The sequence below is a fragment of the Fundulus heteroclitus genome, chromosome 20 (genome assembly GCF_011125445.2).
Source record: "Fundulus heteroclitus isolate FHET01 chromosome 20, MU-UCD_Fhet_4.1, whole genome shotgun sequence".
NCBI lineage: Eukaryota > Metazoa > Chordata > Actinopteri > Cyprinodontiformes > Fundulidae > Fundulus > Fundulus heteroclitus.
In genome coordinates this window covers 2,785,557-2,798,704 of record NC_046380.1, presented here as the reverse complement: position 1 = coordinate 2,798,704, position 13,148 = coordinate 2,785,557, and the positions used below count along the sequence as shown (strand labels likewise).

General features: G+C 44.3%; 2 protein-coding genes across 2 annotated transcripts in view; both read left to right on the top strand.

Moving 5' to 3' along the window:
- The window catches only part of LOC118567219 (nuclear factor 7, brain-like), a gene marked incomplete in the record, with an annotated part of 854,268 nt that overhangs the window by 650,328 nt on the left and 190,792 nt on the right, over positions 1-13,148 (top strand).
- stab1 (stabilin 1) overlaps positions 1-13,148 on the top strand; it is a 100,921-nt gene that overhangs the window by 71,413 nt on the left and 16,360 nt on the right. The window contains exons 52-58 of the mRNA XM_036151762.1: positions 969-1,058; positions 1,200-1,346; positions 1,740-1,796; positions 1,870-2,038; positions 2,117-2,266; positions 6,130-6,231; positions 7,959-8,075. Of these exons, the coding sequence (XP_036007655.1) occupies positions 969-1,058; positions 1,200-1,346; positions 1,740-1,796; positions 1,870-2,038; positions 2,117-2,266; positions 6,130-6,231; positions 7,959-8,075 (832 nt within the window). The remainder of the gene's footprint in view (positions 1-968; positions 1,059-1,199; positions 1,347-1,739; positions 1,797-1,869; positions 2,039-2,116; positions 2,267-6,129; positions 6,232-7,958; positions 8,076-13,148) is intronic.

Genomic DNA, 13,148 nt, shown 5'->3' with positions numbered 1-13,148 from the left:
CAAAGGAACTGGGGGTGTCAAGATGAGAAGATGTTCTGGCAGTGAGTGGGTGAATGAGGCAGGTACTATATAGGCAGGTGAGCAAAGTTGGCAGTAATTAGTGCAGCAGATGGAGCTGATTGGATGATGACCGATGGCAGAGGGGAGTGGAACCTAATTAGTCCAGAAAAGTTCATACAGAAAACAAACATAAACCTAAATCATGACTCTCATCACACTATTTTAAACCATCCAATGCGTCATTGCTCTTTTTTAATGTGTCCTGTCTGGCAGCGTAACATTAAGAATTGTTGTCGTAATGCCAAAAAGAGCCCAACGTGTTTTACTTTCACCAGTGGAGCATTACCGCTTTCACCATAGTGCTCCACTTGATTTATACATGCAAGAAGCTTTATTAGAGTTTATGCTGGGACTATTTCATGTTAAATGGACACAGAAACAAGAAGGTAGGAGAGGAACAAAGCAGAAAAACAGATGAGACAAAATGCTATAAGAGAAAAAAGGTGAAAGAGAAAGAGGAGAGGAAAGGGAGAGAGTGATATAACATCCTCTGAGTCTGCTTCTACACCTTCAGAGAGAGATAAAGGGGGGCAGCAGAACCAGCAGATAAAGTATTACAGGTACAAAAAACCAACACCTTGATACCATCACTGAAGAATATACAGGATTAATTAATACGACATGTAGAAAGTGACAGCTGAACATAATAACAGGGTTTTCTGTATAGAAGTGAGTCTGTAGCACCTGAATCACCTGTAGGTGTCTGTGAGGTTTATCCATGAGAAAAAGTCACCGCTCTATTTTAAACCATGCAACATGTTTGTGCAGCATCTTGTAAATCATAATATTTCAGGTTAATGACTGTGTTTTCATGTTGAAAGTTAAGGTTTAGTTCAGAGTATATTGCGCGGTAAAATAATAATTTCTCGTCCTCTGGGGGAGTCTTGACTCTGTGTTTCTGTGTGCAGCTGACAGGTGTCAGTCAGCCAGGTAAATCCACGTCCTTCCGGACCATGCATGGGTCGACCATCAAGCTGAGCTGTGACCAGACGCTGGTGGTGAGAGAGACACGACACAACGTCCGTCACCCGATTTGTATTTACCTGCAGAACACAGCAGAATGCGTAGGATCTATTTAGTTCAGTCCTGATCCTGTGACCGTTGTGATGAGAACATGTTTCTTGTGCTTGTGTGCTCAGGGGTCCGTGTTGATCAACCAGAACGCCGCCAGGCTGGTGGAGCGCTTCATGGCCTTCAAAGAGGGTCTGGGATTCGGGATCGACCAGCTCCTGGAGCCGCCTGGACTGGGAGCGTTCTGTGACAGCGTGCAGAACAAAACCACCTACGTTAGTACCGCTGACACTAGACAGAGAAAGTAGTTCTGCTGGAGGTTCTCCTCCCTGTTAAAGGGGAGTTTTCCTCTCCACTGTCGCTTCATGCATGCTCAGTATGAGGGATTGCTGCAAAGCCATCAACAATGCAGACGACTGTCCACTGTGGCTCTACGCTCTTTCAGGAGGAGTGAATGCTGCTTGGAGAGACTTGATGCAACCTGCTGGGTTTCCTTAGAGAGGAAACTTTCTCACCAACCTGTACTGGCACTATATAAATAAAATGTAATTGGTCCAAATGTTAAACTGACACAGCTGACTCACTCAAAAGAAAGTAGGATATAAAACTAGGAAACATATTTGTGTTGCTGCGCTGAAAACATAACCTCGGTCTTCTCTTTGTTTCAGGGCCGCTGTGGGAGCTGCCTTTTCCCTCCATCTTGCCCCCTCAGGCATGTCGACACGGTAAGAAGCATCTGTTCAGCTCACAGATTATTGCTTGAACTGTACAAAGACTCGCGTCACTGCCTTCCCACAGGGCAGGACCATGAGTTGCTTGCGGTATCGCTCCAGATACCGAAGCAGCTACTCGCACTGGTACGGTGGCCTGGATGGCATTGGCAGCAGGAGGGGCTGCAAGAGAATTTGTCAGTTTCCTTCCTGGGTCCAGAAGTGCTGCAAAAACCACTACGGCAGAGACTGCCAGGGTGAGGAAGACTGAAGTCCTCTGGGAACAAACCCAGGAGCCTGAATATCATCTGATCCCCGTTCCTCTCACATGTCAGCGTGTCCAGGTGGCGTTGAAAACCCCTGCAGCGGTCATGGAAACTGTGACGATGACGTTTCTGGTTCAGGAGCCTGTAAATGCTACAAAGGATTCACAGGGAGGTCCTGTGAGCTCTGTGCCCGCGGTTACTACGGCACCAACTGCACAGGTACGTCAGGAACGAGCTGACGACAAACTTCCTGAAACAATCCGAACCGCAGAGCAGCAGCTGCCCAAACCGTCAGAAGTAGCTTTGTTTATTCAGCCTGAATAACCTGCTGTGTACAATAAGCACCAACAGCATTACTTTTTATCATTCTGTCTCTGAACAAAACTAGAATTTACAGATGCAGCAGAATCCTCGACCCACGTCTAACAGAACCTTTAACCAACCAGATATTCTGTTGGTCCATTCGGGGAATATGACGCTTAGACGGACTCCATCCAACTTCTGTCTGAACCAGGCTCACAGCTCCAACATGGAGTAGTGCTCATTTAACATTATTTAGTCTCAGGGTTTAAAACTGGAAAAATGAAACGTATTTTTTGAAATACAAGTACAATTTATTTAGGAATTCATTTTAAACAATCCAAGACTGAAAACTGACATTTAATCTGCTAAGGCGACTTATTAAATTACGCAGCTGCATCCACAACTGGCTTAATAACATGAAACATACCTGGGTGGATACATGGAGTAAATTAGCTTAAAAAGCCACCAGCTCCAACCGGGAAAGTTCTCGTCAGAGCATTTCGGTATAATTACGCTGAAATCAGGCGGTGAGCTAACGGTGCTACATGCTAAGCTAACAGTACGACATGGATGTTTCAGAGCAACATAAAGCTCACGTTCATCAGTGAAGTTGTAACGCGCCCGGACAACAGAGCCGTAAGCTAGCTCTAGCTGCTGTTAGCTTCACTGACAGCCCAGTAACAGAGCTGTAAGCTAGCGCTAGCTGCTGTTAGCTTCACTGACGGCCCGGTAACAGGTTCTAGTCTGGTTCCTTAGAGCTGCACCACACAACGTTCTGCTGCGGGAATACAGACTGAAACAGCAAAACTACATATGTACATGTGTTCAGGCTTTGTTGTCTATAAGTTAAAGGTTCAATTAATTTTTAAGTGGTACAGGTACAGAAAAGTTTTCACGAGCCTAGAGCGCCCTCTTGTGGCTGTAGATGGTAATGTTTACTTGGTTCATGCTGGTTAATATGATTTACCATTTAAATTTTACATATTAGTCGCACCTGACTATAAGTCGCAGGATCGGCCAAAACATGAAAAAAAGTGCGACTTATAGTCCGAAAAATACGGTACATGTCTGTCATGACGACGTTCACTGAATATCGCATCACTTCCAGTTTATCTGCTGTTTTATTGTCTTCGCTCACATAAGTTGTATATTATTATTACTAAATATAATTCTCAGACCGACAGAGAACCCGATCTTCTGCTTTTAAAAGGTTTATTAAAACCAAACCAGAGAAACAGAACCCTGGTGATCCTGGCTGCTGACGGCTGGAGGTGACGGAGATGATGATGTGCAGCCTGAGCCGTTGGTCATAAAACAGTCCAGAAATCAGAGCAGATGAGGCGTCCGACAAGGGCAAGGCGAGAAAGCAAACCAGGAAACTTGAACAAAAACAGGCAAAGAACGTTGGACATTTACTAAAAAATGTGGCGATCGCTGTCTGTGAAGCTCCTGGATGTAAAGGAGCAAAAAGCAGGTGCAGACGGTCCAGCTAATTAGCAGCTCAGCGGCAGACATGACAGTTGGTGGAGGGAGGACGCAGACAGCCGAGCCAGAAACGTGACACCAAAGTCCCAGCGTACCTGTTTTTACCTGCATACATGCGTTTTGTGTCAGAAAGGTATGGAAGGTGGCTTCCCCCGCAATGATAAACACCCCCCCCCCCCTAAAAAAAGTAAATAATTCAAATTAAAATAAAAAACACTGCAGAATGTATTTTAGGAAGCCGTACACGCTGCACTGCCTGGGTGTGAGTGGTAGGCATGCTGCGCTCTGGGAGCAGCCTTTCACACCTGGGAGGGAGCTGTAGCCACTTCCCCCTGCAGGTTAGAGCAGAACAAAACGAGTCTAAAGAGTCTAAAGCTGCATCTCGTTTCCTGCTAATTCTCCCGTCTGTAACGTCTTCAAGCTGTGGCATCCACCGCGCAGCATTATGCAGGAATATATTTCACCCTTTGTAGCAATTAAAGTAATTCCTTCACACCTTGTCACAATAATCTGTTAATCTGTGGAAAACGTCACCCTGGTGAGAATAATAATAATCATAATAGTCTTTATTGTCATTGCAACATACATTCCAATGAAATCTGTTCTCTGCATGCTGGTGAAGATTCTCAGTCATCCAGGTAATGGTCATTCCAAAAAAAGTAAAAAAGCCAGGCAAACAACAACCCTAACGACTCCTCAATACAGAGGAGTGGACCAGTTTCGGTTCAATCTGCTGATTTAATGGCTTTAACGACCGGCTATTACTAAGGGGGGGACCTGTTTCTGTTGAATTTGCATGTTATCTAAGCCGTTACAGGCCTTTGTTAGGCAGTAGTATAAAGCTTGTTACTCCACATCACTCCAGACTTTTTGAATTGAGAAAGCTTCCTGGAGAGGAAGCGAAACATCTTCAACTACGGAAAACAAGTCCAGATGCAACTATTCTCTCCATCTTAACCCATCACCCTTGGGGAGCAGTGGGCCGCCACTGTGCGGCGCCCGGGGAGCAATCTGGGGTTAAAGATCTTGCTCTGGGACCCAGAGTTGCAGTCTGTGGTAGTTGGACCCAGAACCTCCAGGACACAAGCGCTCTAACCACTAGGAGAGGAATGCGATGGTAGAAAACCATGATAAAATGTTGTGGCTAAGGGGCATTGTTTTGTTTATTTGAAAGGTTCTTATGTATAGTTATGTGTCACCAGCATGAATCCCACAGAGGTTTTGAATGTTTATGATGAAGCAAATCTATGATTAAAGTGATATGGAGTGAAATTAAATGTCTGAGAGGAATCACGATGCAGTTTGGCTTTAATTCACCACTTCATCATCTGCGTCCCAGTTCCCTCCGTTTCCAAAATAAGAGAACGCCCCGAATCAGAGCCGTGAGGAATGCACCTTTTCCCATCAAGTTTATCTTTTATAGATCCCAACGTTTGCGTGGAAGGTGACGTACGTCCGTTTCAGGCCCGTTTTCGGCGTAAACAAGCTTTATGAATGAGACCCCTGGTTGGTCATTGGGTTCTCTCCCCGAATGCTTTTCTGTTTGAAGTCTGACAAAATGTTTCTGCATAAATAAAAAATATCTGTGCTGTTATTTTAGATTCTTACCTAAAAAGTGACGGAGTTAAAAGTGACAGATTGATTTCCTGAACCCTCAACCCCACCACCGCTGCCTAGAAACATTAAAACGGATACACAAAATAAATTCTGTTTAATCTGTTAGTTTTGGCGGTTCTCTCCTTTGTTCCCTCCTGAACAGAATGTCGTTAAATAACTGTCAGGATGAGCTGTGATCACTTCAGGTCAACGGCAGAGATCAGCTAGAAGGGAGCTCCACTTGTGATCGGGTTCTGTTGGAGTTCGGGTTGATCGTTAAAACGTTGATATTTCTGCTGTAGTGACTCAGCTCTGCAGGTCCAAACAGGGCAGGTCCTCACGCTGCTCTTATGGAAACCCTTTCACTGCCTGCCGGGAAGTTTCAGTCAGATTTCATTAACAACTGTTTTAAATCGACCGCAGCCTGTCGGCGGTGAAACACGCTCGTTTGTACCCTTCAGGCGACGCCCACTTACATATTACTTTGTATGCAGGACGCATAAAACAGACAAGTATACTTCAAGTTATATTTTATCTACTAAAGGCAGAGAAACTGTTACAGACACATCAGCTGATGGGCTCTTGATCGGCAAGCAGCCCCGATCGCTCATCATTCAAACATTATAAAGGTGTTTAGGTTCCTGTGATGTTCTCACATCTCTGTGTAGACACTGTGTGAGGTCATGCTTGTTTGTCAGCCTGCAGCTGTGTGAAGGGGAGCTGCAGCGACGGCATGGACGGGACCGGGCAGTGCGACTGCCAGCCGGGCTGGGAGGGAGATCAGTGCCAGAACAACATAGGTGAGTTCCTCCTCCTCCTGAAGCGTCTGTCTGTGAGCTCAGCATCAGCAGCGCATTCCTAGAGATGATCAGAACCACATGATGGACATAATGGAACCATATGGACCAGGAACCTTTATTCAGGTCTATAACAGAGTTAAAGCCGCACACTATATGGAATAAAGATAATATCTCTGTGGTTCCAATGAAACGTACCATCTGCATTTAACCCGTTCTTCAGCGGGCCCCCACTGGAGGCCCCCAGGGAGCGTTCTGGGGCCCAGGGTGGCAGTCGAGGTGACATGAAGCGAAGAACTTTCAAAGTTAAGCCGGGTGTCGGCTCTGTACCGAGGCGCCGCCTGCTTCTCTGGGCCTGAGGGTGTCTAGGATGGACCGCAGGACCCAGGGAGCGTGGACTGTGGTCAAATGGGTCGATCGGATCTTTGTTGGAAGAACTGAAGCACAAAGAAATTTCAATTTCAATTAAATGTTATTTATATAGCGCCAATTCACAACACAACACATCATCTCAATTCTCTTTCCAAAGTCAGCTTCCATCGGATCCTCCAGGTTGGTCAGAAAGTTTCCTCTCTAAGGAAACCCAGCAGGTTGCATCAAGTCTCTCCAAGCAGCATTCACTCCTCCTGAAAGAGCGTAGAGCCACAGTGGACAGTCGTCTGCATTGTTGATGGCTTTGCAGCAATCCCTCATACTGAGCATGCATAAAGCGACAGTGGAGAGGAAAACTCCCCTTTAACAGGGAGGAGAACCTCCAGCAGAACCAGAACCAGGCTCAGTGTGAACGCTCATCTGCCTCCACCCACTGGGGCTTAGAGAAGACAGAGCAGAGACACAGAAAGCTCAGAAGCTCACATTGACCCAGGAGTACTTTCTATGTTAGAGAAGACAGAGCAAAGACACAGAAAGCTCAGAAGCTCACATTGACCCAGGAGTACTTTCTATGTTAGAGAAGACAGAGCAGAGACACAGAAAGCACAGAAGCTCACATTGACCCAGGAGTACTTTCTATGGTAGATGGTAATAGAGGATGATCTGCCTCCCCTGATGATGTCACAGCTAACAGAACACCAGACCAGGTGTACCTTCTATGGAGAGAAAAATGACAGAGAACAAAAAGTTAAAAGCTGAAATAACAACAAACAATGCAGATTGGAGAGCAGTAGGAGAACTCAGCGGAGTGAGAGAAATAGACCCTGATGTCCTCCAGCAGCCTAAGCCTATAGCAGCATAACTATAGAGGTAGCTCAGAAGCATCCGACCCGCCGTCCAGAACCAGCACCTGCAGCCAGGCTCTGTGGTGGCAGTGTTGATCCAGCAGAGAGTTCAGAGCAACAGCCGCTGCTCCATCTTGTTCAGGGCAAAGGAAAACCACGGTCCATAGGCATAACTGAGGAAGAGGAGGGTACAGCTACTGGAGTTCTGACCTCCCCCCACAGTGAAGGTTGGAGACGTTAGAAACCAAAACTGGGTCAACAGCCCTGCGCTGGGGGACGCCTCAGGAGGCGTTCTGGAAGACGGGGAGCGAAGAAGAGTTCCTGGTGTTCAGGGTTTGGAGAAGAAAGGGGGACTTTAGAACCTAGGAGAACCTGAAACAAACTACTTCTTTATTTAAAGTGCAGGAATTAAAACATCCATATTTTCTCCTGATTGTGTGTTTTAACAGAAAAGGATTGCTTTTATTTTAGGTGCTAAAGTCTGAGCGGATGTTAATGTCGGCGTGTTTCCAGGCTCCGTCTCTGAGGCGTGCCGGCGGTGCCACGCCCAGGCCCAGTGTGTGTCCGGCGTCAGCTGCCAGTGTAAACCTGGATTTGAGGGCAACGGTACTTTCTGCAGCCCGGTTCCACGTGAGTGATGTTCTGCAGGACTATTGGGCTCCTCTTTAGAAATTAAAACTTAACCTAGAAAAGCCACATCTGCTCCCGGCTGCCATCACACAGTCAGCATCGTCTCCATTTGGTCCTGATTGTGTTCAGTCACGGGATCAGACTTTGGTTACAGCGCTCACAGCGTGGACACATTAATATAATAATAATATAAAACTGTGTTTTTTATGTCGAGAAGAGAGAAAGGGGGAGGTTGTGATGGAGGAAATATGATTATTTGGTTCCACAGCAGAGTAGCTGTGCATCAGAGAGACACTCTGTAGCGCCACCTGAAGGTTAAAGTCTAAACAGTTTGTGTCCAGGATGTCTGGGGTCTGCAACCCTGATTGGTTGCTGCCGTTTGGACCGATGGACGAGCTTCAGACCGGTGAAGGTTGAAGGCAGGAAGTCCAGTCTCTGCCGGGTCCTCTGAAGGAATATTACTGCGCTGCATGATTTAAATGTTTCTGTTGAAACACGTTTGATTCAGATTGTTGCAGTTTCAGCCAAAGCCTGGTCATCAGCCAACAGCTGGAACCAGGCGTGCTGTTGCAGGAAAACGTCTGAATCATGCAGGGCAGCTTGCCTTTTTGGACCAGGGTTGAAAACACAAGCGTGGTCTCGTGTTTTCACGTTACAGAACCCTGACGATCCAACAGAGATGAGTAGATTTTCTGTGTTTCCTGCAGCTGTTTACCAAATAAAAGTGGCTAATATAGCTTAAAGGAATAAAAGATCTGCAGACTCTGCTCATGCACACGTTGCCTCAGACAGGATCTTCATTCTCAGCCAATAGTTGCCAAGTTCAGTCAGCAGCCGAGCACCAAACTTTGTCCTTCACTGTCAGCCTGCTGGTTCTGGTTGGATCCGTCTGACCCAGCTCTGGTTCAGAAGACTCACCTCTGCTGCAGGAGCAAGGCTTCCTCCCTACACATCACAAAATGACCTAAAACAGCATAAAAGTCCCGTTTTTGGTTATATTTCTCACAACCTTTTGTTTTCAGTCAAATATCTATTTAATTATGTTAAAAGCTTTCCAGAACGGAGGCAGGAAACACGTCTCTGCTTTGACAGATGATTAAAATTAAGAGTTCTGGTTCAATTTTTCCTGGTCTGGAGGAGCAACGTATGAAATAGCAATTATGTTTCCAGCATTTTAATTTTGATAAATAATTGTTGCATGATAATAAAATGCTATAAGCAGCAGAATGTTTCTGCACTCTGACTATATATAAAAGATGGATTAAAGTTGATACATTTGGAATTTTGCTTCCATCGTCAAATTACAGCAAATATAACTTTATTTCAAAAGGAAAACGGTTTACAAATTAAATCCAGTTACACAGAATCAAAGTTCAAGTCAGTCCAGTTCCTTCCGGTGCGGCCCAATTATTAAATCACATTCAGTTTTAGTCTTTAATAACGGCACGATAAACTCCTTCAGCTGACCCTAATAACTCCAGTTGATACAAAGTTATCTGAGCCTGTTTTGAGGCCGACAAGAAGACCTGAAATCTGAGCCAGACGTTGTTGCATTTAAAGGTTTATTCATGAAAACCTGGGTACAGAGCAGCTCTGCAGGAAGGAACCGAGCCGGCTGCTCACAGCAAGGTGACAGGCAGGAGGGCAGAGGCAGGATGACGGATCCAAGGGGCAAAAAAAAAACAAAAAAAACAATCCTGGTCTAGAAATCATGGCAAGGCAGGAAAATCCAGGAAAACAGGACTGAGGTCAAATCAAGGTAATTAGGCATGAAAGGAAAGCTGGTCATCTACTACCAAAAAGCTTTCAACAATCTATAAAGGTGCAGGGAACAGGTGTGTGAGATCAGCTGATTAAAGCTCAGCGGGGCGGCAGGTGAGGTGAATAATCCTGATGACGTCAGCAGAAGATATTTGGCAGAATGGAGACAGGCCGGACTTTGGCACCATCGGAATACCCTTAATAACATCTCCTAGCTCCTACCTCCTAACTCCTGCTCCTTGACTTTGACCTTTTCTGGGTCAGCAGAATTCCATCAGGGAGGAAAGGAGCTTCAGCTGCTGAGCTGATTCCAGACTTCAACTATGAAGTCATTAGAGACGGAAACATGGAGGATGGAGTCAGAAACGTGGAGGATGGAGTCAGATCCGGGCCTACAGCCTTCTGGAAATGAGCCACAACGTGCCGGTCTAAGCTCTACCGACGTTGTAGTTGATGTCCGTGAGGTGGCTATGCTGATACATCATGTCCCGCAAAGGATTGTGGGATACTGACGAGGCGGCGTGTTGATTCTTCCTGTCTCATTCAGTAAGGCCCGCCTCACCCGGTTCAGAGATTTAGCAGCAAAGGAAGAAAACAATTATCAGAGACAAAACACTTACAACCTTTGCTAAAATCCCATTTTAGTAGATCCTGGAAGCCACCCTTCCCTGCCGGTTGTGATCTTGTATCTGAAGAATCCCACCCAGAGGCACACATGTATGGCAAGCCGATTTAACATAAATTCGGTTTCGTCTAACTATCCGTTATTACATTACAGATATCTTAAAATGCATTTTGACTAGACAAAACTACATTTTGACTATCCGGAATGGTAATTTAAGATATCTTTATTTACATTCTGACTAGGAAGAATAATAATTCAAGATATCTTAAATTACATTTTGACTAGTCAAAATTCCTTTCAAGATATCTCAAATTACGTCACCGGATTCGTTATTGAAAGCGTCACACATCCGTAATTGTAATTTAAGATATCTCGAACGTAATTATGGCTAGTGATAAAGATTGGGTTTACCTGCCTGCTGTTACATGTCCATTGAAAACCCATCTTACCCCGGTTCCAGATTTGGCCGCAAGTGAGAAAACCATAATCAAGAGATAGAACAGTTTAATATGCATATTTAATTCATAGAAGTTAAATATGGAGACAGAGTTTACATTACCAATAAAGATGATTTCACCGCACTGTTGCGAAGTCTGTCTAAGTCTAAGTTTTACCAAGACATTCCTTTTTGCTACAGTGTCTGCCCTCCTCTAAGTTAGAGAGGGAGGGGTGATCTATTCGAACAAGGAAACTCTTCTGGCCCACTCCCCCTCCTGGGGGCCATAAAACGCCATGTTTATCTTACGCTGGAGCAGGAAGAGACAGACACCACTCTGCTTGACTAAGATATTTTCTTAACACTAGTCAGAATTACAATTTAAGATATCTGAAATAAGACATTGCGTGTAAGCCCCTTATTGGCTGTAAGCTGTCCAAATAATTGCCTGAACATTCAATGGCGCTGGCAGTTTTCGACAAAATTGTAAGAAAATGCCACAATATAGAAAGAGCTTTTTCATTATGGGATATGCAGAGAGCGGGAAAATAGTATACTTGAAGAATGCTTAAGAAATTTGCAAAGAATTTCAGATTTACTTTCTGCCGACACAATGCACTGAAAAACGGCTAGCTGAAAGCGCTACTATCGACTCATGTCCAAGCTGGAAATAAGGAATATTCTTCAGCCCGGGCCAGTTCAGTTAATAACCAGATGCAGTTTTTATACTGTGGTAAAGCATCTGCCTCTTTGGAAATTATGGTAAAGCCAGCTAGCTCTTGATTTTGACATGCTAGACGGCACAAGGCATTACAGCACCCTCCTTTAGCTCCTCTGAAAACAAAAGCGCGCACCTCTGGTTCATGTGTGATGAAATATGGCAAGCCGTTTCGTAATTCAAGATATCCGTAACGTCATTTTGACTAGTCAGAATGTCAATTTAAGATATCTTAAATGGAAAAGCTGAATAATTCAAGATATCTCTAATTCATTTAGAGATATCTTAAAAGGAATTTTGACTAGTCAAAATTACAATTCAAGATATTTTTACTAGTCAAAACTGCGTTTCGCCTATCCAAAAATACATTTAAGATATCTTGAATTATGGTGGCATTTGAGATATCTTTAATTAGAATTATGACTAGTCAAAACTAAATTTAAGATATCTTGAATTGTAATTTTGACTAGTCGTAATTTAATTGTATATATATCTGAAAAGGGTATTTCAGATAGTCAGTAATTCATTCGAGATATCTTGAATTGACGTCTCCATACAACTCAATGGTAAATCTGATGTCATTTCGACTAGTCAGAATGTAATTAGAGATATCTCGAATAGGTATTTTGACTAGTCAAAATTCAATTAGAGATATCTTAAATTGCTAAAACGTCTAGTCATAAAACAATTTGAGATATCTCGAATGTAAGGGCGAGACAAACGAATTTATGTTAAAATGGCTTGCCATATACATGTAATAGCCTGATCAGCCCCTCACAGGGTGTCCGGGGAGGGGGAGGGGCACACTTCAGTCTATATGCCGCTAATCTCCTCAAGCAAAACAGATCCTCAAGTGTTAACTCAGGAACTAACTTTTAATTAATAGTCCAGGTGGTTTTAAGATTCTACCAGGAATCCACCCACATCAGCGGATTCGTAGGAGTTCCTGAAGACCAACGTTTCTGTGTTTTATAGGAACGTAATGAAGTTAGCATGCTACTACTGAACCAAAGCTAATGAATAAAAACCATAAACATGTAAAACATTAAAGTAAATGAAAGCAAAACTTTTTAACCTTGACTTCAGGATGTTGTCAGTCTCACGCTGAGCCATTAGACCCGGTCCAGTTAGCCTCCCGCTAACCAGCGTCTGGAAGACTTCAGAACCGGGTCCATATTCTCTAGGTTCTTAGTCTTAGTGAGGACTTCAGAACCGGGTCCATTTTCTCTACATTCTTAGTCTCAGTGAGGACTTCAGAACCGGGTCCATGTTCTCTACGTTCTTAGTCTTAGTGAGGACTTAACAACCGGGTCCATGTTCTCTACGTTCTTAGTCTTAGTGAGGACTTCAGAACCGGGTCTATGTTCTCTACGTTCTTAGTCTTAGTGGAAGGACTTCAGAACCGGGTCCATGTTCTCTACGTTCTTAGTCTTAGTGAGGACTTCAGAACCGGGTCCATGTTCTCTACGTTCTTAGTCTTAGTGAGGACTTCAGAACCGGGTCCATGTTCTCTACGTTCTTAGTCTTAGTGGA